The sequence below is a fragment of the Boleophthalmus pectinirostris genome, unplaced genomic scaffold (genome assembly GCF_026225935.1).
Source record: "Boleophthalmus pectinirostris isolate CB_2022bp ecotype Guang Dong unplaced genomic scaffold, ASM2622593v1 HiC_scaffold_14, whole genome shotgun sequence".
Taxonomy (NCBI): domain Eukaryota; kingdom Metazoa; phylum Chordata; class Actinopteri; order Gobiiformes; family Gobiidae; genus Boleophthalmus; species Boleophthalmus pectinirostris.
This window is the reverse complement of record NW_026571047.1, coordinates 25889897-25913906: the sequence shown is the minus strand read 5'-3', so window position 1 is coordinate 25913906 and position 24010 is coordinate 25889897. Positions and strand designations below refer to the sequence as shown.

The 24010-nt window shown below is 39.2% G+C and overlaps 1 protein-coding gene across 4 annotated transcripts in view; it reads left to right on the top strand.

Annotated features, from left to right (window-relative positions):
- Positions 1-24010, top strand: part of entpd1 (ectonucleoside triphosphate diphosphohydrolase 1) — an 89112-nt gene that overhangs the window by 44297 nt on the left and 20805 nt on the right. For all 4 annotated transcript variants that reach the window (XM_020940681.2, XM_055150272.1, XM_055150273.1 and 1 more), the window contains exons 2-5: positions 2362-2489; positions 12617-12734; positions 19474-19624; positions 22282-22441. In XM_020940681.2, the coding sequence (XP_020796340.2) occupies positions 2362-2489; positions 12617-12734; positions 19474-19624; positions 22282-22441 (557 nt within the window). The remainder of the gene's footprint in view (positions 1-2361; positions 2490-12616; positions 12735-19473; positions 19625-22281; positions 22442-24010) is intronic.

Here is a 24010-nt window from a genome sequence, read left to right as displayed (position 1 = left end):
CCTCATCAAAAACACACCTAGAGTTGTGTTTCATTTCTGCATTATTAGTCTGTCTACATCTCTAAAGCTCAAAATGCTCTGCTCCACCTCGTGATGTCATGAAGCAGTAGTTTTCAAGTTAACATAAAAATAACATAATATGGACACAGTAATATGGATTTTTTTTCTATTTTTTTAAATTTCCTGACATTTACAATTTTAGTTCCCGGTTAGATATGAGCCCCAGACATTCCATAACTGTTCTAGCAACCAAGAGCCGAAACCTGTCTAAATTTAACAATAGTTCTGATTAGACTAATACAAATAAACAACGTCACGTCTAGTTTGTTAAATGAAGGTTTAATCTGTCTGAAAAATGCCTTCCTTGCACGTAAACTGTCCCTGTATTTTTGTTTTCATAGCTTCTTTTCTTCTCTTGTCAAAATTTCAAAATGCTCTGTTTTTAGCGGAAGTAGGTGTTAGGTAGTTGAAGCAATCGTGAAAGGACCAAGATTGCATTAAGCTGTAGTTTCTAGCCTGGTGAACCAACCGTTTCACTTTTTGCATACATTCTGTACTTCTTTTGGCTCACCAGACAAGTCACAGCAACATTTTCTGTAATTGTAGGAGTTCTGTCAGTTTTGGGTCGTGTCCGAACTTGCCTTTTCTCTGTCCCTGTACTGGCCATAAATCTATGCTACAAGTTGTATTAGCAGTAGTAGTAGTAGTAGTAGTAGTAGTAGTAGTAGTAAGAGGCTAATTGTAGACTCTATTGTGTGTTTTTATATCCTTTCTTGACATTTATGTTTGCATTAACCATTCAAATCAAAGTATTCTTTCATTCAAATGGTCAAAAGTCCCCAAAACCTGAAGCTGAAAGAAGTGTAGAAGGTTATAGTAGCAGTAGCTGTAGGAGTAGTAGTTTTTTGGCATATTCTGCTACAGGGAAATACTTTTTAGGTAGGCTAGGAGTTGTAATAGTAGTAGTAGTGGGTGGTGTCTGAACTTGCTGTCTCTTTTCTGTCTTGTCTTGACTCCATCATATTGCTCAGACCACAGTAGTCATATAATAATAGGAGTAATAGTAGTTAGTAGTAGTAATAGTAGCAGTAGTAGTAGTAGTAATAGTAGCAGAAGTAGTAGTAGTAGTAATGCTTTGGTAGTAAGATGCTGAACAGTAATAATTTGTTTTGTAATTGTAATGGAATAGTAGTAGTAATAGTAGTAGTAGTAGTAGTAGTAGTAGTAGTAGTAGTAGTAGTAGTAGTAGTAGTAGTAGTAGTAGTAATAATGCTTTGGTAGTAAGATGCTGAACAGTAATAATTAGTTTTGCAATAGTAATATAATAGTAGTAGTAGTAGTTGTTGTTGTTGTTGTAGTATCTGTAGTATCTCAGGTTGTATTATAAAATAGGTGGTTCCTGCTCCAATTTGTTTTTATATGTATGAATTTGATTTGTACTTTATGTTGTAGTAGTAGTAGTAGTAGTAGTAGTAGTAGTAGTAGTAGTAGTAGTAGTAGTAGTAGTAGTACTTCGGTAGTAAGAAGTTAATCAGTAATAATTTGTTTTATTCTGTCTCTCTATCCCCTGTTCTGATTCCATATTGTTCACACCACAGTAGTCATATAGTAGTAGTAGTAGTAGTAGTAGTAGTAGTAACAGCAGTAGCAGCAGAAGTATCTCAGGTAGTATTATAATATATAATATATTATATATTATAAATAGGTGGTTCCTGCTTCAATTTGCCTTTATACGTATAAATATGATTTGTGACATGTTTATGTAGTAGTAGTAGTAGTAGCAGCAGCAGCAGCAGCAGCAGCAGTAGTAGTAGTAGTAGTAGTAGTAGTAGTAGTAGTATCTCAGGTAGTATTATAAAATAGGTGGTTCCTGCTCCAATTTGTCTTTATATGTATGAATGTGATTTGTACTTTATGTTTGTTTATGTAGTAGTAGTAGTAGTAGTAGTAGTAGTAGTAGTAGTAGTAGTAGTAGTAGTAGTAGCAGTAGCAGTAGCAGTAGTGGTAGTAGTAATTTTGGTAGTAATATGAAGCGACAGCAGCCCAGTAGTGTGTCTGAAGTTTGGCGCTTCAAATACTGACATAAACATCGTTGGTAGATCAGATATAGTTGCAGCTGCCACACATGAATGCTGTCACTGTGTCATTGGGCAAGATACTTCACCTCCCTTGTCCTCCAGTGTCTGCATACAGTATTTGATAACAGTGTCTCACAACTGCCCATGTTGACCCTTCCTCTCCTCCCCCTCTCTTCCTGTTTGCTCTCTCCCTCTCTCCCTCCCTCCTCCCCCTCTCTTCCTGTTCGCTCTCCCCCTCTCCTCTCTTCCTGTCTGCCTCGTCCTGCCCCCGCTGGCCTCGCAGAGATGAAAGAGAGGAACCCCTGGCACACGCCCCTCACCATCATCATCGCTGTCGTCGGGGTCATCGCCATCGTTGCCCTGGTGACCGTCGCCGTGCTGCAGAACAAGCCTCTCACCCCCAAGTATAAGGTAACAGCGCTCAGGATTACACAGTACACATACAGCGGTTCAAAGTACTTCTTACTAGTTTTAATCAGTCACTATACATATATATATATATATTTTATTTATTTTTTTCATTCACAATCGCATTAGATAAGCCAGATGCAAGATGCATTGTTTTGAATGTTTTAGAACAAGTGCTACTTTTCCACACCTGTCCATGTAAAAAAAAATTATAAATAAAAATAAATAAACTACATGCATAAAAACAAATAAGGCAAGACACATAAGTTAAAAGGATAAAATATACACAGTGGTCCCTTGTTTATTTTATAAAGTGTGGATTAAGTTTTAAAAATAACCCACAATAGGCGAAATCCACAAAGAAGTCAGCTTTATTATTATACCTGTTTTAAGGCTGTAAAATCCCTCATCACACACTTTAAACACTTTTCTCAGACAGGACGGTTACAACCCTTTTTGCGTCCTTCCTAAAACTTATTGCTGCTGTCGTCCTTTTGTTATTTTCCTCCTTCTTTATGTAACAAACCGAAGAGTCATTTATTCCGTAATGTAGCCTACAGTTTGGAGACTCGCACCAGTGCAGTACAACACCGCACCCGCCCGTTAACCTGAGATTATATCAAACGTTTGCACTGCACACGCCACAGACTGAACCAAGACTAAACCAGGACTAACCCAGGACGACCAACCTAGGACTGATTACAGGACTGAAACAGGAGGAATAAACCAGGACTGAACTAGGACTAAAACAAGAGTAAACCAGGACTAAGCCAGAACTGAAACAGAACTCACTGTCGGGACGGGCTCGGGGGTGACCGCAAGAAAAAAAGACCGGCACAGAGCTCCGCACCTCACCAAGGTAAACAGGGCCATCGCCCAATTGCACTTTGCGGACACCCTGCTCCATGGGCTTGTTGTTTTCTCTCTTAAGTCCAAGATTAGTCCTGGTTTAGTCCTGATTTAGTCCTGCCCCATCAGTGTGTAATCACTGCCTGCAGCATACCGCCCGTACAATTCCAAAACGTTAAAACCCGCCCATTTTAGCAACTGTTTGCCCGAACCCGACCTGGTGCAGGACTCTGCTATAGCGTGTAACTTCTACCTTCCTTCAGCGTGTCTAGATGTGACTTTTTGTGCGATGGTTAGAACATCTTCCTCTGTCTTTGGGTGCGACCGCAGGAGCCTTTGTCAGTGCAGAACATTTTGTCACCATTGTGGGTTTTGTCGGGGAGAAAACTTGCAAACATACAGCACTTCAGACTCACACTGCTAAATTTGGCAGCTGAATACATTCTGTACTGTACAGGAGACACAGCACGGAGGAGAATGACTGACAATTGTCTAGAGTCCTTTAGCCAATCAGGACGCAGGGGGAGGAACACAATGCATGTTCATACACTGTAAAAAGAAAAAAGCAAGCAAAATTGCACATTAAAAAAATCAGCATAACAGCAAGGCTGTGATGTTTCCTCATCAAAAACATCCCTGGAGTTGTGTTTTGTTTCATTCACACATGTTTGAGTCACCCTGTTTACATCTCCACAGCTCAAATTGCTGCGTTCAACCTTGTGATGTCATGAAGCTGTAGTTTTCAAGTTAACAGCCACCATGTTTACTTTTTGGTCAGTAGGGATTGGCAGTACAAGTGAAGGTGTGTGGAGTTTAAAAACTCAGTGGAGCCTGTATTATTATCACATGACATTACAAGCTGGAACAGAGTGTTTTCTGTTCTGAGAGAAGAACTCAGCCTAAATATCCAGGGTTTGGGTGTTAAACGTGTGAACTGAACAACACAACAACACAACTCCATGTCTGTGACGAGAAAACAACATTAGAACACACAGTAGATCACAAAATAGCCTAATATGGGCTCTTTTAAATGCACTGTCCTCAAGGGTTCACTCTAAAAATCACTACACAGCTAAATATAAATAGTATTATGATAACATTGCAGTTAAGATCCTAAAAAACTGGAATGCTGGCTTTAGTTGTTTCCATGTTTTCTAAAATGTTGCTCTTAAATCAGTCCCGTCAACAAAACTTTGGCGGTCCAGCGCAAGAAACGTCACATGGGCCCCCTCTAATATAAATGATTAGGAAGAAAGTCCAACTCTGAGCCTTGAGCATTGTGAACTCAAACTTTTCTTTTTTCCTTCTGCAAATATTTTCACAGTTGCAATAGAAAAATTTTGTATAGCCTCATTTCACACGGGTATGTATGTGAACAAAGCAATGGACAAATCCCCGCTTGAGTGCCTCTGTCTGCTCACTTTCCCCTCCACAACTTTCTAAATATTATTTTACACAAATTGAGTAATAACACTGTAAAACCGCACTGTGGTTTGGCTAATGTCACCGTGGAGCAGGACCAATAGAAAGAACATGGGAAAAATTACACTGAAGATTACACTATTCATAAAACTTGAAGTGGCGACATGCAGCTTTCCTCTTAAGGCGTCCACCACCTGTTTGCCTCCGTGGAGATGTTCTTGCTTCCTCTATAATGTTCCGCATTACTGTATCAGTCTTGTGTTTATTCCATTAAAGGGACAGTCTGGAATTTTGGACTTTTGGAGACGTGTGGAGACACTTTTTTAAATATTCCATCCAGTCCTTGTATTTGCAGAGGTCACTGGTGCTAGACTAGTGCATGTCAATGGTCATATTTATCCTGCCACTAAAAACAGTCTTACCCACTCCACAAAACACCCGAAGCAAATCTATTATTACACCAGACTGTCCATGTGAATGTCTGTGTCAAGAGAATAATTTTAGAAGTAAAACCAACCTTGCATTTGGAGGATTTATGTCTGAGCAGCAGCAGCAGTGAGTTGTACTTCCTGATACAAAGCTTGGCAGCGGCGGACTGATATATGAGAAAATAGTCCCTCAACATGCGACGATTCATGTGATGCAAGGTTAGTTTTATGTCAAACATTATTCTATCAACACAGACATTTACATGGACAGTCTGGTGTAATGATAGATTTGTTTTGGGTGTTTTGTGGAGTGGGTAAGACTGTTTTTAGTGGCAGGATAACTATGACCATTGACATGCACTAGTCTAGCACCAGTGACCTCTGCAAATACAAGGACTGGATGGAATATTTAAAAAAGTGTCTCCACACGTCTCCAACACTCTGGATCACTAGGAAATGAAGTCCTATGTCCAAAATTGCGAACTGTCCCTTTAAAGGTATGTTTAATTTCTATAACAATACGAGACATGGGGGCTCACCTATATAATTTTATTTTTTATTTTTTTTTTTTTTTTACAAAAGAATGAGAACTTCACACATCAGTTACTTGAGATGGGTGCGTTGGAAGAGAGGGAGCAGCCCAAGAACATGGAGAAAAATCCCACACACCATCTTACTTACTAAATTGTGAGATTCACGGTTTGTCCTAATAAATCTCACAATTTCTAAGTAAGACAGTGTGCGGGTTTTTTCTTTTTACAAAATGGTTTAGTCATGTAAAGCCCGGTTCATAAATGCCAAATCTATGTTATTTGTAGAACCCAATATTATTAGATTTTTTTTTATTTTATTTTATTGTTTATTACCTTTTGTTGATTTTTAAAAGTGCAACTTTTGTGTAACTTTTCTGGTGGAGGGTCCATCAAATCCTCCACTGAGATGTTATTGCTTTGTCTGAAATGTTTCACAGTATGGCTTTAAACCTTTCTATCACCATGGAGACCAAACCAAATCAAGTTTACGGGTCAGATCTGCGGAGAGGCGACCCTGCTTCGTCAGAATTCTTGTTTTTCTAGGTGTTTTTGAGCTATAAAACAAGCTGAAATTGAATAAATGTAAAGTAGAGCTGTTTAATGTCACACTTTGGAACATTCCAGGCAGAGCAATGACATCTCAACACAAACAAGAACAGAACATGACGGATCCTCTGCCAAAAAGTCACACACCGCAGCTTTAATGTTATCTTTATCTGCGCAGCTCGTTGAAAACTGTTTGCTTATAAAATCTGCTATTTAAAGAAAGCAGATTTGGATTTGTAAACACGTAAAATCCAAAATCCGTCTCATATTTACTCTAAAACCAGAGATTACATGCAGATCTGTTACTTCTGCTCAGTCTCTTCTGCAAAGGCGTAACTGCGTAGTGTCCAGATGATCAAAGTCAGTCTTGTTTATGTGAAATCTCCTCGCTTTATCTGCTTCCTTGTTAAACTGTGGGAGTCTTCTGCTGCGTCTGATCCAAAGATCCGAATGTCCAGAGTTCACTGCCCAAATATGGAGGCGAGTTAAAACAACCTGAACCTGTGACTCTGCGTTCTATCTCACGCCCGTATAAGGTCGAGCGAGCGGTAATAATAATAAAGATGATGTGTTCTTTCTGTCAAACGCGAAAAATGAAAGCAGCTACTCTGTGATGCGTCAAACTGTGAGCGCAAATGACCGCAAGTTAAACAAACCTTCTGTTAAATATTTTCTATGGAACTGTTAGCAGAATAATATAACATTACACTAGTAAGATTATATTGAAGTGGATTATATTTTTTGCTCATTAAGAAGATGGCTTTAGCGACAATAATCGGTTAATTTCGCCTGCTTGTCTCTATGAAGTTGTTACTGCTTTCTTTGTCTGGAAAGTTCCACAGTATGGCATAAACTCTGCGTAAATCTCCATGGAGACAAGCAGGTGACACCACTAAGACAAGTTACATCTTTAATCCGCAGAGAGCCAACCCTGCTAACCAACATTTTTATTTAGATTTGCAGTAATAAAACACTTTAATTTATGGAATGAAGCATATATACTAGTATGTTTAATGCCAGATTGTGGAACATTTCATAAATCCTGACTTAGGCTACGTTCAGACTGCAGGGCTTAATGCTTAATTCAGATTTTTTTGTGAAATCCGATGTTTTTGCGAGGTCGTTCACATTTCCAATTAAATGTGACTTGTATGTGATCTCCTGTGTGAACATTAAACGGCCCAAAAGTGTCCCGCATGTGCACTGGAGACACGATGAACCTCAGCGAGCGTGCTCTGTGTTTACGGAAGTTGTCCAAACATGGACGCGAGCATTGAGCACCTGGAGATTTTAAAGTTCCTCTCGTACCGGAGCCAGAACATGAACAACTTCATGAAGGACGAGGTTTTTGGCCGTGGCATTTTGTGGGGCAGCTGGCAGCGACGTCCGTTGAAAGAAACGTGTGGATGTGGAGACGTAGCCAAGAGTGGTGAGTGGTGATGTGCTTCGCTTCAGTGACACGGAGTTCATTAACAATTTTTGCCTACTTCAGAGCAGAATAGTGACGTTTGTGGCTTGTTGATGACGTGTAGGTCGAATGAATGCGCTTTGGCCATTCAGACTGAAGTCACATGTCAAAAGATCAGATATGTATCGGTTTCAGGAGCACATATCCAAGTGGCCTGGGTCGCATTTGAAAAAATCGGATCTGTGTCGTTCAGACTGTCATTAAAAGATCAGATACATTTCACATGGGGCCAAAAAATCAGATTTGGGTCACTTCAGGCTGCAGTCTGAACGTAGCCTTAGACTTAAACTTTATTGATCCACAAAGGAAATTATTTGGACACATTTGCTCACACATCACAATATAATATTATAACAAAAAGCAAAAATATAAATGGTAATAATAAATTCTAAATAAGTAGCAAAAAAGAGCAAGAGACAGGTGTCAAATAAGAGGTAATTACATAAATGTAAACATACAAGTAAAAATAAAATAGAAAGATAAATAATAAAATATAAAATCACAGCTTTATACAAGAGGTCATTAGTCAGGCTGCACTCAATTTCATTTCTCTTGAACGACTAGGTCAGGAATCAGAATACACTAGACGGTTTGCAAGGATCCCGGAAGTTGTAGACCATGCACCGACCAATCAGTGAAGATCTGTGAAGCCATGACGTCAAACTCATGCATCTGTCTGTGTCCCTTTTGTGGTGCAGCACAACAGTAAACACAGCGGTCGAGATGGATGTAGACGAAGACAGACATTCTGTGTTGGTAACGATTCCCGGGATCGAGGATTTAAAGCTAGAACAAAGAGAATGTTTGGTGAATTTTATCAAGATGTTAAGAAAGACATTATTGCTCTGATTTGGCACATTACATACATCACGACCAAATAGCAGCGGTTGGTTAAATAAAAAAAGGACCCGCCTACCATCAAGCAAACAAATCCTAATATTGCGAGGTCCTCACAGGCTAAGAGGTCATAAGAAGTCAGTGCAAATGTGTTCCACTGCAACAGCTGGGGAAAATATGGTTGTCCGAGAAAGTTTAATATAATGTCAGGTATCGCTAGTCTGACTCAGTTATGGAAGTTTGACTATACACGCATCAAGAATCTTGGACTTCCGGTCACTGCGCAATGCATACTGGGAAGGACTTTCCGAAAAAAGTGAGCATCAATCTGCCATGTTTGTTTTCCCAGTGGGATGCGTCTATTGTCCAAGTCGATCTTTTCTAGTCTTTTGAAACAAATCGCTTTTGTTTCTGGTTCTGATATTGTCATATTTTAGTTTTGGGATTCAGACACCGTAATTGTGTGATTGTTGGATGTCCTAAAGTGGAAAACGGCTCGAGAAATTTGTTTGCGAACTCCATAAATGCAAAAGGGAATCAGATCTGTGTGACTCCAAACCTCCGTTCAAACTGTTTCCCTTCCTTCCATGGCGGTTTGATGCTCACTTTTTCAGAAAATCCTTTCCAGTATGCATTGCGCAATGACAGGAAGTCCAAGATTCTTGATGCGTGTATTGAAAAAAACTTCCGTCTGCTGTAAAATGATGTGGAAGAAAGTCTAAATGTTGTACAAAGTTTTTTTAGAAGACACTTTTCTCTACTTAACATATCAAAATTACGAAAAGACAGTTCTCCCCGTTTACTGTGGGCATTGACATTTTCGCTGTGACGTAAATCCAGCCGATTCGATCTGTTCTGAACTAACTCGAGTTTGTGCTTTGGAACTCTGATCTGATTGGCCGTTCCGTTGCACTTTCTCGAGGTGGAGGTCAGTTTTACCCTGAGCCCCAAGTGCAATACGAAGGTCAACCAGCAACCTGTTTGACTCCTACAGCTTTACCTACAGTTTCATAAAGAAGACTGGTAAAAACTATCCTTTGAAATCTTAAAATCAACCAAAACCTGGAATAATATTAATGTTGGACCTGTAAGCTGATCACAATTGCAAATGCCTGATTAGCATATGAGGCATAGTACATTGTAACACTGGTATTTTCACATTATGAGATGATGCTGTGTTTTGAGTATAGCCTTTAAATGTGTTGTTTTTGTAAAGCCACTTGCCTCATCTGACACTGAAGATAAGACAGTCGTGATGTCTGCGAGACCAGGAGTACTACTAATACTGCACTGCTCTGTCTGAAGCTCTGTTACTCTCATTAGACTTTATTTTAACTCAATCTGACCAGAAAGAATTCACTTAGCTGGAATTACAACAGATGAGATGATTTTTACTGTTAAACAAGTCCCAATTTACTCAGGACAGTCCCAGTTTTGAGCCCTGTGTCCTCTATCCCAGCAGATTTATCCAAAACCAGTGATTTGTCCCAGTTTTTGTCCCAGGCGTCCCTATTTTTGACCAATCTGCTCCCTGCCAACAGCAAAGCGAGGTATAAATTGTCATTAGTAGGAGTGTAACGATATCCAAGTGTCACGATACGATATCATCATGGTATGAACCTCACGGTACGATATTTATTGCGATATCGCGGGAAAGTTTACGATATGGTGGGGAGGCTCACGATTAGGGATGTAACAATATCCAAATCTCTCTGTACGATATTTTCACAATATACATCCCACAGTACTGTATTTATTGCGATATTTTGTGAACGCTGCGAACAAAACTGTTAATTTGCTTCTTTTTCCTTTTAAAATTCCTTGACAAGACTTAATCCAAAGAACTAAGACTTAAAAGTGTTTAGAACTGTTATTTCTTCATGTAGTCTGCACTAAAACGGAGCAAAGGATCATGGTCTATGTAGTTCCCTGTCTTTTTTAACTATTGCTGCATCATAACTCTTAATTTAAAACTTCTAATTTGATATATTGTAATGGTCCATGATATTATTGTGAGAACTTTGACGATACGATATCACGATATTTCGGTTATCGTTGCATCCCTAGTCATTTGTTAAGGTAAAACACAGAAAAGCTGCTCAAAAACGACCAAAACACAAAGAAAATGTGACAACACTGACTCACATTAATGCCGAGTGCTAACAATTTTCCTTAATTATGCGCTCGTTTTGCAATTTTATTATCACCAACCACCACAAACCAGGGATGTCCCAGTTTTTTATTTTGAAAATGTGGTCACCCTACTCTCAACTAACATACTACATACATTTCCAGCTAGTCACTCTCACCTTTTTGCTTGAAAATCAAACTCCTAAACACAATTATAGACTCTCGTAATGATCACAGGCTCCTGAAAATGTGCTATTTTGGTTTTTTTCTTGAGTTTTCAGATCATTTTAAAACATTTTTGGCAGTTTTTGCAAATGTGTGCATTACGTCACCATGTTTACTGATGAAAATTTTGTCAATAGAGATCTATGTAGAACACCCCCAGCATGACGTCACTCTAAAGTATCAATAGGTTGCATTTAGGCTGTAGAATCTGATGCTGTCATAAGCTCAGGTGGTGGGCGAGGGACTATGTAGCTCTATGGGAGATTTGAAAGACATAAATGAGCCACAAATATTGAACTTTATGAACATTATTTACAGGGATTACTCGGGTTCACAAACTTGTCTTATTAATCTCATGTCCTTAAATTCTTTCAAATGACAACAATCACAACTGGAGTTGAAAAATGGCACCACTTATAAATTCTGTTGTGAAAGCGTAACTCCACTTCTGTTTATTTATACAGACAGAGCAGACCATGAACTTTGCGCCGGTTTTTGTTACAGTAATTCCAGCTGTATTAACCGTAAACCAGGTCCACAAATCTGCACAGTTAAACAGCAAATTCCACCATCGAATCGAGCTTCAGACTGCAGCCTGAAGTGACCCAAATCCGATTTTTTCGACCCAATGCGACCTGTATCTGATCTTTTAATGACAGTCTGAACGACACAGATCCGATTTTTTCAAATGCGACCCAGGCCACTTGGATATGTGCTCCTGAAACTGATACATATCGGATCTTTTGACATGCGACTTCAGTCTGAACGGTCAGGTCACATTCATCCCACCTACACGTCAGGCTTGGAATTTAGAGGGAAAGTGAGGTTAGCGAGATTTGGGGGGGATCGCTGTATTCAGGCCAAATCAGAGTAGTCTTATCGGAACTGGGCGTTTTTTGAAGTGATTGCCAAATGATGGTCCGGGCTCCAATATCAACAAAAAGTAAAGAGCGTGTGAGCCAAATACAAGGAGCCTAAAGACTCAAACAAACAAAGTGGACATAGACGTGTAACCTGCCCATTTTACGAAGAACTGGACCATATTTTGGGAGACGAGCCCAGCGTTTAGGCGACTTCTCTGTACACTTTTGGGGCGTTTAAAGTTCACACTGGAGATCACACACAAGTCGCATTTAATTGGAAGCGTTAACGACCTCGCGAAAAAATCGGATTTCACACAAAAATCCGAATTGACCGTTAAGCCCTGCACTCTGAACGACGCCTATCTAACTTTTTGGTTTGGGTCCATCACCTGCTTATTTCTACTGACATGTCATTGCTCTGCCTGGAATGTTCCACAGTATGACATTAAACAGCTCTACTTTACATTTATTCAATTACAGGTGGTTTTATAGCTCAAAAATACCCAGAAAAACAGACATTCTGACTGTGAGCAGGGTCGCCTCTTCACAGATCTGACCTGTAACTTGGTCTGGTTTGGTCTCCATGAAGATAGAAATGTTTAAAGCCATACTGTGAAACTTTCCAGACAAAGCAAGTTACACAATTCACCTTTAAACTGTAGTGATTTGAGAATGTTTTGATTTCACATGAGTGCAACCTGTTATATAAAGAAGAGATTATCTGGGGTTTTATTATGTGGACTTGCAATGAAAACAAAATAAACAGTACTTCTTTCAGTTTTGTGTCTAAATGAAATTAATGCTTGTTTGTTTTTTTTACTGTTTTCAGTATGGAATTGTCCTGGACGCTGGCTCCTCTCACACGGCCATGTACATTTACCAGTGGCCCGCGGAGAAAGACAACAACACAGGGAGGGTAGAACAGACCAACTCCTGCAAAGTCAAAGGTACCATCAAACATCAACAAATCTATAACATGTGACTTTATTTTTATTCATTTATTTATTTATTTGAAGATTTGATCCATCTCTTTTACAAGGGCCTCCTAATTTAAAGGTTGTATGGAGGATTTTTTTTTGTTTTTTTTGTTTCAAGTTGTCAATGATAGCATTATAGAGATGCAGTAGCCTTGTAATTATGATGACCAAAAAAAAGAGAATAAAAATTCATCAACTCTGGACGTGGTGGGGCTAAACATTTGCCAATAGATAACGACACTGCCTCGTTATCTGTGAGCTGACAGGCTGTCAATCAATCTCCCTACGTTTCTAGCGTAACTGACTTGCCTGCGCGCCGCCGGTACGTGGTTTACGTACGACTGTCACACAGTCCACAGACGCAAGACGAACAGACGCTGTTTACTCCACCAAAGCAACAGTTCTTAGCGGCTTTTTTTGACCTATATCCTCCTTGCAGTTCGCACAAAGTTTGTTGCAATGGCGACAAGAATCCAGGAGCAGTTCGCCGCAAAAGAAAGTCCGTTTTTGAGGTCGCTGAAAGAAGAAGACAAGGGGAAAAGAAGCGAAGCCAAACTAAGGTGATTCTTGAAGATTCATTCCAGCGATGGCGCGACTGAAGCAGACGCAGGGTCTAAAGACTGACGCATTGGTCGCCAAATTACTCCTGGACAGGTCACTTCTGCTTATTATGAAAACGTACTTTATTTCCAAGAGCTAGACAAACGTTTTTCAGGACACGAAAGCGATATCCTATGTCTGAAAACGTAATTTTCAAGGCAAAGAAAGAGTCCGCTTGCTGCTGCGTGTTGTAGCTAGTTCATTCGCACTGAATCTCCGCACAACCTTCTCTGCACCCCTTTCCTGCTCCTGTCCCCGCTGCCCGTTCCGCTCTCACTTCTCACTTCTCCGGGCACGGAATCTCCGTGCACCGCTAACCTCTCCTCTCTCCCTGCTCCCTGCTCCGCTCTTCTCCCTGCTCCTCACTTCTCGTCCGCGAACGAAATGTCCGCACACCCGCTCCCCCCGCTCCTCACTTCTCCGTCTTGCCTAACCAACACTGTAGTTAGTTGTTTACAAGTCATGTGCAGCTCACCGGCTGTAAACAAACCTGTTTCTGGCGTAAGAGGAGGCGGGAGGAGGCGTTTCTACGTAGGAGCTGTAGGGGAGGGGGGGTGGTTTCACGCATGCGCAACATTTGAAAAAGGACAAACAGTCGCTGGATTTCTCGTTCCTTGGAAAATCCTCTATACAACCTTTAATCATTTATGTTAGATCAGAAAAGATTCAAATTAAAATAATCTTATGCAACACTGGGCAAGACAACACTGCAAAAAACTAAATCTATCCAAGTTAAGATGACTTGAATTAAGAAAGTTTCATCATGATTTGAGTCAATTTCGCTTGACAAGTTCTTGACACGCTCTGCCAGTGGAATAAGACTTTTTGTACTTAAAATATGAAAATACATCTTGCTACACTTAAAATAAGAAAAACAACAACTTTTTGCACTTAAAATAAGAAACAAAATCGAATGTTGCTTGAATTAAGAAAATCACACTTATTCCATTATTTTACTTATGAAGTTGAATCTACTTAAATAAAGTAAAATGTTCTTAATTTAAGTCATTTTAACTTACCTAGATATTGCTTTTTTTCAGTGAATACAAGGGAAGTTGAGTCATATAACACAATTTGTACACAAAGTAATTCCAGGTGCTTTACAGAATAAGAAAGACATTAAAATCACAATACAAACAAATCAAAACATAAGTAATCGAGATAATATTAACATTAAACAAGAAGAGAGAAGCGTGCGGAGTCAAAACCTTTCAGTCATATGCACAGATAATTCAAATAAATCAACTTTTTTTTTGCTACTAGGCTGAAGTCAAGTACTACATGACATTACACAGGACTACCCAGATTACCCAGAGTTTGAATTACTTCCCAATTTAACAAATCTATTTGAAATGGGAGGAGTGAATTATATACATTGGAGTTACTTATTTCTGGAGATTTCACCCAAAGTTTTCCAGTAATTCTTAGTCATGGCTCTTCCAGTCAGCAATTTCTTAAGAAAAAAGGGGGACTCATGCATCATACATACATGTACATACTTTTTTCATAATGTGACTTCATATTTACTCAACACTGAAAATTGCGTAAACTTATGTCTTTGTAACTTTTTCTAACAGATTCCAGACTCATTAAAATGTCTGTACACCCTGCACTCGAGCTCAAAATTAGTGCTGTCTGTATCTAATTATAAAGCTTATTTTTAATGTCCGGGAATCAGTAAGTGTGCTGTTAGAATGCTATTACTGTGATGGCAGAACTCGCTTCAGGGATCACTTCCTGCTTCTGAAGAGTGCAGACGCTATCCTTGCTTGCTCCTGCTGTTTTTGCTTTTTAATCAGTTTACCTCCTCCAACAACGGATAATGTGTCTATTTTTGATTTCCTTTTAAATAAATTAATACTTTTAAACATTTTTTTATTTTTTAACAAATCATCTGATGGGCCAGCAACATGTCGGGGAGAAGAAACCAAGAGAATTCTATCTGTCTGTCGGATCTATCAACAAGAAATTTATGAGCTACAAGCACGGATATTTGCTTTAGAAACTGAAAAAGGACTTCATCAGACGCTACCAGTGACTTCCAGTGGTGAGCAACCTACAGTGAGTGCGTATACATGCACATCAGTAACCCGGTTATGATTGGGTTTTTGAGTATCCGGTTTCTTGATGGTGCATGTAAACGCAGTAACCGGTTTCAGTAACCCGGTTATGGCAGTATCCCGGTTATTAGAAACCGGGTTACTGTAGCTGGTTTATTCCGATAGGTTTTAATGAAGAGTAAATTTTTGCGCCTGCGCATTTGTAAGATTATGTCAAGAAACCGGGATACTCCATTTGATCATGTACACGCGAATATGAGTAGCCCGGTTTCTCAGTGCGCATGTAAACGCAGTAACCCGAATACTGACATAACCGGGGTATGGCTAATAACCGGGTTATTGATGTGCATGTATACGCACTCAGTTACTTCCAGAGAAGAGGGTGAAAATATCGTTATATCACCCACAATAAAGCTAACAAACAGATTTTCACCACTGTCACAGACTGATGTTAACATACAAACGGATAATGTACTGTCATCACAAAACAAGAACAATAAAGTTGGCAAAAGAGTGCAGGCATACCGGGAATCTGTGTCAAACGTCAAGGTCAGAAATACGTTGCTGCTAGGAGACGGGGCTATCACTGGTGTGAGTCACAGAGAAATCCTAACATGCTGCTACCCGACCTACACTGTTTCTGAGATAACAAAACTCCTGCCAAAAGTTTTGTCAACACACCAAGGTGTTCAAAATGGATCAGAATGATAGTGAAAGGGATTTCACTAAATTATTCGAGGAGCTTAATAAAGTGGAGGTTAAGACATTTATCAGTGGACCTCTTCCCAACATAGACCTAAGGAACAGGAACAAATTTACCCGACTGTTTCAGCTGAACACGTGGCTGCTGAACGTGTGTGTGACCAGAGGATTGCACTACATTGTCAGCAGTCACCTCCAGTCTCTCTCTCTAAAACCTTCAAATCAGGCAAGAAATCTAATCAAATCAATAACATCTGCAGCCTTTTACCATCTAAAAAACATAGCAAAAATCAAAGGTTTACTGTCTAAAGCAGACTTGGAGAAACTTATCCATGCGTTTGTCTCCAGTAGGTTAGATACTGTAATGTTCTGCTCACTGGTCTCTCCAAACGAGCTGTGAGACGCTGCAGAACATCCAGAACGCTGCAGCTCGGGTCCTTACTCGAACTAGGAAGTACGAGCACATAAGTCCTGTGCTCAGGTCTCTGCACTGGCTCCTGTGCCTCAGAGAATAGACTTTAAAGCAGCTCTGCTTGTACAAGTCTCTCCATGGCCGAGCACCAAAGTACATCTGTGACATGTTAGTGTCATATGAACCATCTCACACTCTGAGGAGCTCAGGGACCGGCCTCCTGCTGGTGCCCAGAGTCACGACTAAACAAGGGGAGTCAGCGTTTCAGGTTCATGCAGCTAAAACCTGGAACAGTCTGAACATGTGAGACAGACTCTTCTGTGACGCTGTTTAAATCCAGGCTCAAAACATTTCTGTTTAACTGTGCAAATAACTGAAAGGTTTTCATTCCGCACTTTTCTCTCCAATTTATGTCTCTCTTTTTTCATTTTAATCTTCATGATTATTTATGTTTTGATTTGTTTTTATTGTGATTTTAATGTATTTCTTATTCTGTAAAGCACTTTGAATTACTTTGTGTACGAATTGTGCTGTACAAATAAACTTGCCTTGCCTTGCCTGAAAGTTCTGAAACTCATTGCGGTGAATAATTAGAATGTTCAGAAAGAGGAATGACTTTGGATCACTGCAAACTGTTTAAAATGAGTAGCTCTAGTCATGGATGTTAAAAATCAGGTACAGCATCTTTAAAGGTGCATTGTGTAACTTTTATGGTGGAGTTTTCTTCATGGAGATGTTATTCCTTTGCCTGGAATGTTTCACAGTCTGGCGTTTAACCTTTGTATTATCATGGAGACCAAACCAGACCAAGTTACACCAAGAAACTCCGATCACAGTCAGAATGTCTGTTTTTCTAGGTATTTTTGAGCTATAAAACCACCTGTAATTGAATAAATGTAAGGTCAGAGGCGGCGCTACCATTAGGAAAAGTAGGCAGCTGCTTAGGGCCCCCAAACTTGGAGGGGCCCCGAAACAATTTACCCTCAATACCACTAATTTGATTTTCTCTCAATATGACATTAAATGAGAGTCGTTTACTTTTAAACAATAATCATAAGAAAAATAATCCTCATCATATTTACTGGATGTAAACAAAAATGTAATTGTACTAGCAAAAAAATAAAACTACTTTCAGCTCTGGTTATTTATTAGGTGACCAAACCAATAAGACAAGTTTCCAATCCACTATAATTCAATAAATAAATATTAATTAAACAATAAATATATATATAAAAAACAACAACAACAACAAAACGGTGCATTATAATGAGGGCCCCAAACTCAAGTTCGTCTAGGGCCCTCAAATTCCTAACTCCGCCAGTGTGTAAGGTAGATCTGTTTAATGTCATACTGCGGAAAATTCCAGGCAGAGCAATGACATCTCCATGGAAACAAGCAGATGACGGACCCCCAAACGAAAAATGACATTAAAGTGCAATTTGCAAAGCTAAATTTGCAACACAATATTGGATGTTAGTTTCATAATTTATTTCAAATTCTAATCATAACAGTAAAATCGTGTAATAACGTCACAGTGATGTTGTACTTCGATCCCGTTACAAAGATAGGAAGATATCTGTATTGTTATGGCACCGTCTTATCACGTACCACAGCTGCTATCTGTCTAATGGGCCATTCATGTAGTCTGGAAACTGATTGCGCTGTGAAAAAATAACACTTCTGAAGTCATTTTCCTTGATGGGATTATGTCAGAGTGCCCTGAAGACGAGGAGGTGAAGGAGGGAGGGGATGTTTTGAAAGTTAAAATCTCTCTTTTCGTGTTTGATATCAGATTCAAGGTTGGGCGTTTGATAAAGTCCAATTTTTTATTTTATTTTTTTACACTGCATTAAGATGGAGGTTTTATTTAAAGTCAATGTAATCCCAAAAATCTTTATTTATTAGGAAAAATACATTGCTATCTGAGACAAATCTTTCATAAAAAGCCTTCAGTTGATGCCTTAAAAGTGCATCGTGTAACTTTTCTGGTGGAGGGTTCGTCAAATGTTTTTCGTCATGGAGATGTTATTGCTTTGTCTGGAATGTTTCACAGTATGGCGTTAAAGCTTTCTATCGTCATGGTGAGCAAACCAGACCAAGTTACAGGTCAGATCTGTGGAGAGGCGACCCCGCACACAGTCAGAAAGCCTTGTTTTTTTTTAAGTATTTTTGAGCTATAAAACCACCTGTAATTGAATAAATGTAAGGTACAACTGTTTAAAGTCATACTGTGGAACATTCCAGGCAGAGCTATGACGTATCCATGGAAACAAGCAGGTGTCGGACCCCTCAGACAATAAGTTACACAGTGCACCTTTAAGTTCATGCATTAATATTTTGAAAGATAAATAAAATAACAACATAAGTTACATTAAATTAAGAAAACTGAACATTTCTTCCTCATGAAACAGGACTTTTGTAAATCGCCAATGTTTTATGCCTTCGTTTTCTTTGATATTGATGTTTACATTTTTTACAGGGTCCATTTTACGCTGTTTTCTGATTTTTTATAATGTTGTTTCCTCATCAAAAACATACAGCAACAGACTAATAATAAAGAATTACTCAAACATGTGTGAATGAAACAAAATACAACTATCTTAGCGATGTTTCTGATGAGGTAAAAACATTATAACTTGGCTTAAAAAGAGAGAAAATTTTGCATAATATAGGACCTTATATACAATGGCATCACTAACTACAAATGTATAAATTCTCCTGTGATTTAAAAATGCAAAATAGATCAATTTAAAGTTGTAAGAAAAACAAGAATTTGGCAGATCCCCCAGTAGAAAAGTTACATTTAGTGCACCTTTAAATCAATCTGTTCTTGAGTTTACATTGTTTATTATCAATTTCAAGTATTACTCCAAAATAATAATAATAATATAGGGAAAACACACTTGAAAAATCTCTATATTCTCATTTCTCACAGGTCCTGGTATCTCGAGTTACGCGTCAGATCCTAAAATGGCGGCTCAGTCTCTGCAGGTGTGCATGAAGGAGGCCGAGCAGTATGTGCCCAGCGAGAGACACCAGGAGACGCCGCTGTACCTGGGAGCCACGGCCGGGATGAGACTGCTCAAGTACGCTCATCTGAAATACTCTCTCACACGTACTACACGCACTGTGCTAAAATATACTTTGCCTGTAAACAACGCAAGCATGAATTGTGCCATTTAGGAGTTTGACTTCAACAAAAAAGACTGAGTGACTAATTGAAAAAAATGCCTCTGCTACATAGCCTGGGACTGTAATGCTTTTGGAGAGGGATTTGTTTAATAGTGTTGTAGTACTTGGTCTCGTCTCTGACTCGAGTGCATTTGGACTTGGTCTTGTCTCGGACTCAAGTGCACTTGGTCTCGGTCTTGTCTCGGACTCGAGGTCTGTGCAGAGGCTGCTCAATATCACTGCAAAACCAGTAAAATAATGTCACTGTAAATGTTATGAACTTGAAAAAAACTCACTTGATTCACTTTGAAGTTGTTTTGTGTAAAGCGCCAGTGGAAGCGGGATTAAAGACGGGGTTGTCAAATTGTGCGTCAGGGTCCAAAAAAGGAGTGTTTAAGTGCAGTACAGTTTGCTTGTCTTATTTTAAGCCTAGATGAACATTAACCAGATCAAATGGAGATAGATTTATATAAAAAAATAAAAAAAACATTGATATTCAGTATAAATGTGCCAAAATATCTGTAAAATACAAATAAATGTAGGAAATGACAAAGATGGTCTTGACTTGGTCTTGCCGAGCTGTGGTCTCAATCTTGTCTCGGTCTCGGCCTTTAAAAGTCTCAGTCTTGTCTCGGTCTTGATTCTCAGAGGTCTTGTCTCGGACTCGAGGTCTGACACTCAACAAGTGAGTTCATATTTCACTACAGCCAGTAAATGTGCAGAGGCTCAATATCACTGCAGAACCTTTAAGATAATGTGACTGTAAATGTTATGAACTTGAAAAAATCCACTTGATTCACTTTAAAGTTGTTTTGTGTAAAGTGCCAGTGGAAGTGGGATTAAAGAAGGGGTTTTCAAACTATGGGTGAGGGTCCAAAAAAGGGGTGTTTAAGTGCAGTACAGTTTGCTTAAATGAACATTAACCAGATCAAATGGAGATATTATATATATATATATATTTATTAATTATATATTAAAATAATATTTATAATTAAATATATTATATATATTTATTAAAAAAAAAAACATTGATAAACAGTATAAATGTGACAAATAAATGTAGGAAATAGCAACGATGGTCTTGATTTGGTCTTGATGGGCTGTGGTCTTGTCTCGGTCTCGATCTTTAAAAGTCTTGATCTTGACTCTCGAAGGTCTTGGTCTTGTCTCGGTCTTGGACCCTGTGGTCTCGGACTGGTCTTGGACTCAGTTAGTGCGGTCTTGACTGCAACACTATTGTTTAAAAGTACAAAATCATCCCACCTGTTGTAGTTCTAACTAAGTCAGGGCTTTTATGGTCAGGTTGTGTTAAAAAAAAAAAAAAAAAAAAAGCCCAGGTTAAAGTCTAAATTGAGTAACAGAGCTTCAGACTCTGGTAAAGTTGGTAAAGCAATAACGTCTTCATCAAAACAAGCAGGTGACAGCTCTTATTCCCCACCAAAGTTACATCGTCGACCTTTAAATATTAAATTATGTAGGACTGAAGATGAGCGCTTTATTTCAGTACAAGACATGAATCCTGACTGAGTGTGCAGATTTTGTACAATATTGAATATCAGTACATTTATACAGTCCTGGTCTGTACTGTTCACTCCCAATAGGAAAGGCCACTTCATATTTAGAGAGCTGTGACAGAATCCAATCGCATTTCCACTCCTGCCTTTTCCATCTGACAAAACATGATTTATTTCTATGTCGACTCCACTGCAACACACACTACAGTACACACGACACCGCGCACACTACAGTACACACGACACCACGCACACTACACTGAATCTAATCCATTATGTGCAGTGGGGGCTCTCTGCATTTAGTATACAGCTATTGACTTCTATTATAAATAAATATTGCTACTCTATATGTAGAAATTAAAGTTGAAATTTGAAAGAAGGAACTATACTGTCTCAAATCTTGTACTTAAGTTTAGTTTAGACCTCTAGACACGTTCTGAAATACATGGGATTCTTCAAATTTCAGTCTTAATGCTCCTCGAGTTGTTTATTATCCGAACAGAATCCTATTTTTTTATGCAGTGTTCATTTTTTGAGCTTTCTGTCATGTTATAATTTGGTTCCCTTATCAAAAACATGCCTAAAGACGTTTTAGATGTCATCCATGCATGTCTGAGTAATTTAGTGATCTTTCCCGGGTCCTGTTTGAACTCTCGACATGCCTCCGTGCAACAATTCTCCATAAATATACAAAAACATGACACAAAACTGTACACAACAGCTTAATCCAGTGTGTAGTTGTTTAATTAGTTGATTGTGTTGTGACAGCGCTCTGAAGGGGTGTGACTTAGCGCAGAGAGCAAAGGGAGAGGGACTTAAAAAACATGATAATAAGTTGTTTTTGGTGAATCTTGCATTTTTAAAACAATAAAAGGTAACATGGTGATCTAAATATTTTATGTGTCAGCAGTTAAGAGCCCATAGATGTAAAATACCCCCAGTTTTAACCATAAATAGCAAATCAAATCACAGTAGTTATTAGAAAAACAAAAAGAAATTTCCTCAAAACAAAATTAACATGAGAATATGTTGTTTGTGTTTGTGTTTTCCCGTTGCAGTATTGAGAACAGCGCAGCGTCAGATCAGGTTTTCCAGGCCGTGTCCGAGAGTCTGCAGAAGAGCCCTTTCTCGTTCCAGGGAGCGCGAATCCTCAGCGGGCAGGAAGAGGGCGCCTTCGGGTGGGTCACCGTCAACTACCTGGACGATCGTCTCAAACAGGTCTGTGGATTCAACAGTAACAGTTTATGTATAATACACGCGTCAAGAATCTCGGACTTCCGGTTATTGAGCAATGCATACTGAGAAGGATTTTCCAAAAAAGTGAGCATCAAACCGCCATGTTTGATTTCCCAGTGGGATGCATCTATTGACAAAGCCGATTTTTTCAAGTCTTTTGAACCATATCACTTTTGTTTCTGGTTCTGATATTGTCATATTTTAGTTTTGGGATTCTGACATCGTAATTGTGTGGTTGTTGGATGTCCTAACAGCGGAAAACGGCTCAAGAAATTTGTTCGCGAACTTCATAAATGCAAAAGTGAATCAGATCTGTGTGACTCCAAACCTCCGTTCAAACTGTTTCCCTTCCTAAGGGAATTGAAAAATAGTGAAAGGTGAAGGTGATGGGCAGGATCGATCCACGGGAAGGACAACAAAGGTAATCTCTGACTTGCTTTGATGGTGCTCCACATACAAAATGTTCACTACAAACTCGTGACGATTTAAGCAGTCAGAGGTTTCCTTTTTTGTCCTTCTTGCGTATCAATCCTGCCCATCGCTTTCACCTTTCACTATTTTTTAATTCCGTTGGAAGGGAAACAGTTTGAACGGAGGTTTGGAGTCACACACATCTGATTCCCTTTTGTATTTATGGAGTTCGCAAAAAACAAATTTCTCGAGCCGTTTGACGAATCCCAAAAAAAAAATGACAATATCAGAACCAGAAACAAAAGTGATATGGTTCAAAACACTAGAAAAGTTCGGCTTTGACAACAGACACATCCCACTGGGAAAACAAACATGGCGGTTTCTTGCTCACTTTTTCGGAAAATCCCTCCCAGTAGTCTGCTTGATGCTCAATAATATGAGCCAGATGAGAAATAGATAAAGTAGCTTAACAGAAAAAAAAAACAAACATATATATACACTTGCCTGGGATCCAGAATACACACTTCTTCAGTACTTTATGAAGATGTGAGTCTGGTCACTGGTGAATCCCCCTGAGTTTAGATGGACGTGACTGACAGGTGGATTAGCCAATCAGGGGCAGGCATGATCTGGCCATATCAAAACAAATACGCCTGCTTACAAGGAAAATGACAGGAAAAAAATATCACAGGGTCTGATTTCTGCAGAATCAATGAGCAACGCAGTAAAAAACAAACAAATCTCACTGCAGGATCACATTTGGCTGAGTTTAAGATGCAACAAAGGACATGGGGACCAGACTGGTATCTGTATAAAAATACAAAGAGATATCATTCTAGCTTTGCCAGGCCCTTCATTGGGGCAGACTGGAAGAAATAGGGTAGATTAACTGAAAACAAGGCTCGCAGGTAAACCCAGACAAAGCAGGTTCTGGTTTTAACTCCCCCCTTTAGAGCAGGACTAATCAAACTCAGAGCAGTATAGATTCTAGCTTCTCGGGCCCCAGTTCCTTGAAATTGAAAATGACTTCCAGATGGCCGTCCAAATGTCTCAATTTCAAAAAACTTTGCCCAAACGCCTTTCTTTGAAACCTCATGGACCGCTTCTGGGTGTATAAAAGATTTCACTGGAAAAACATGT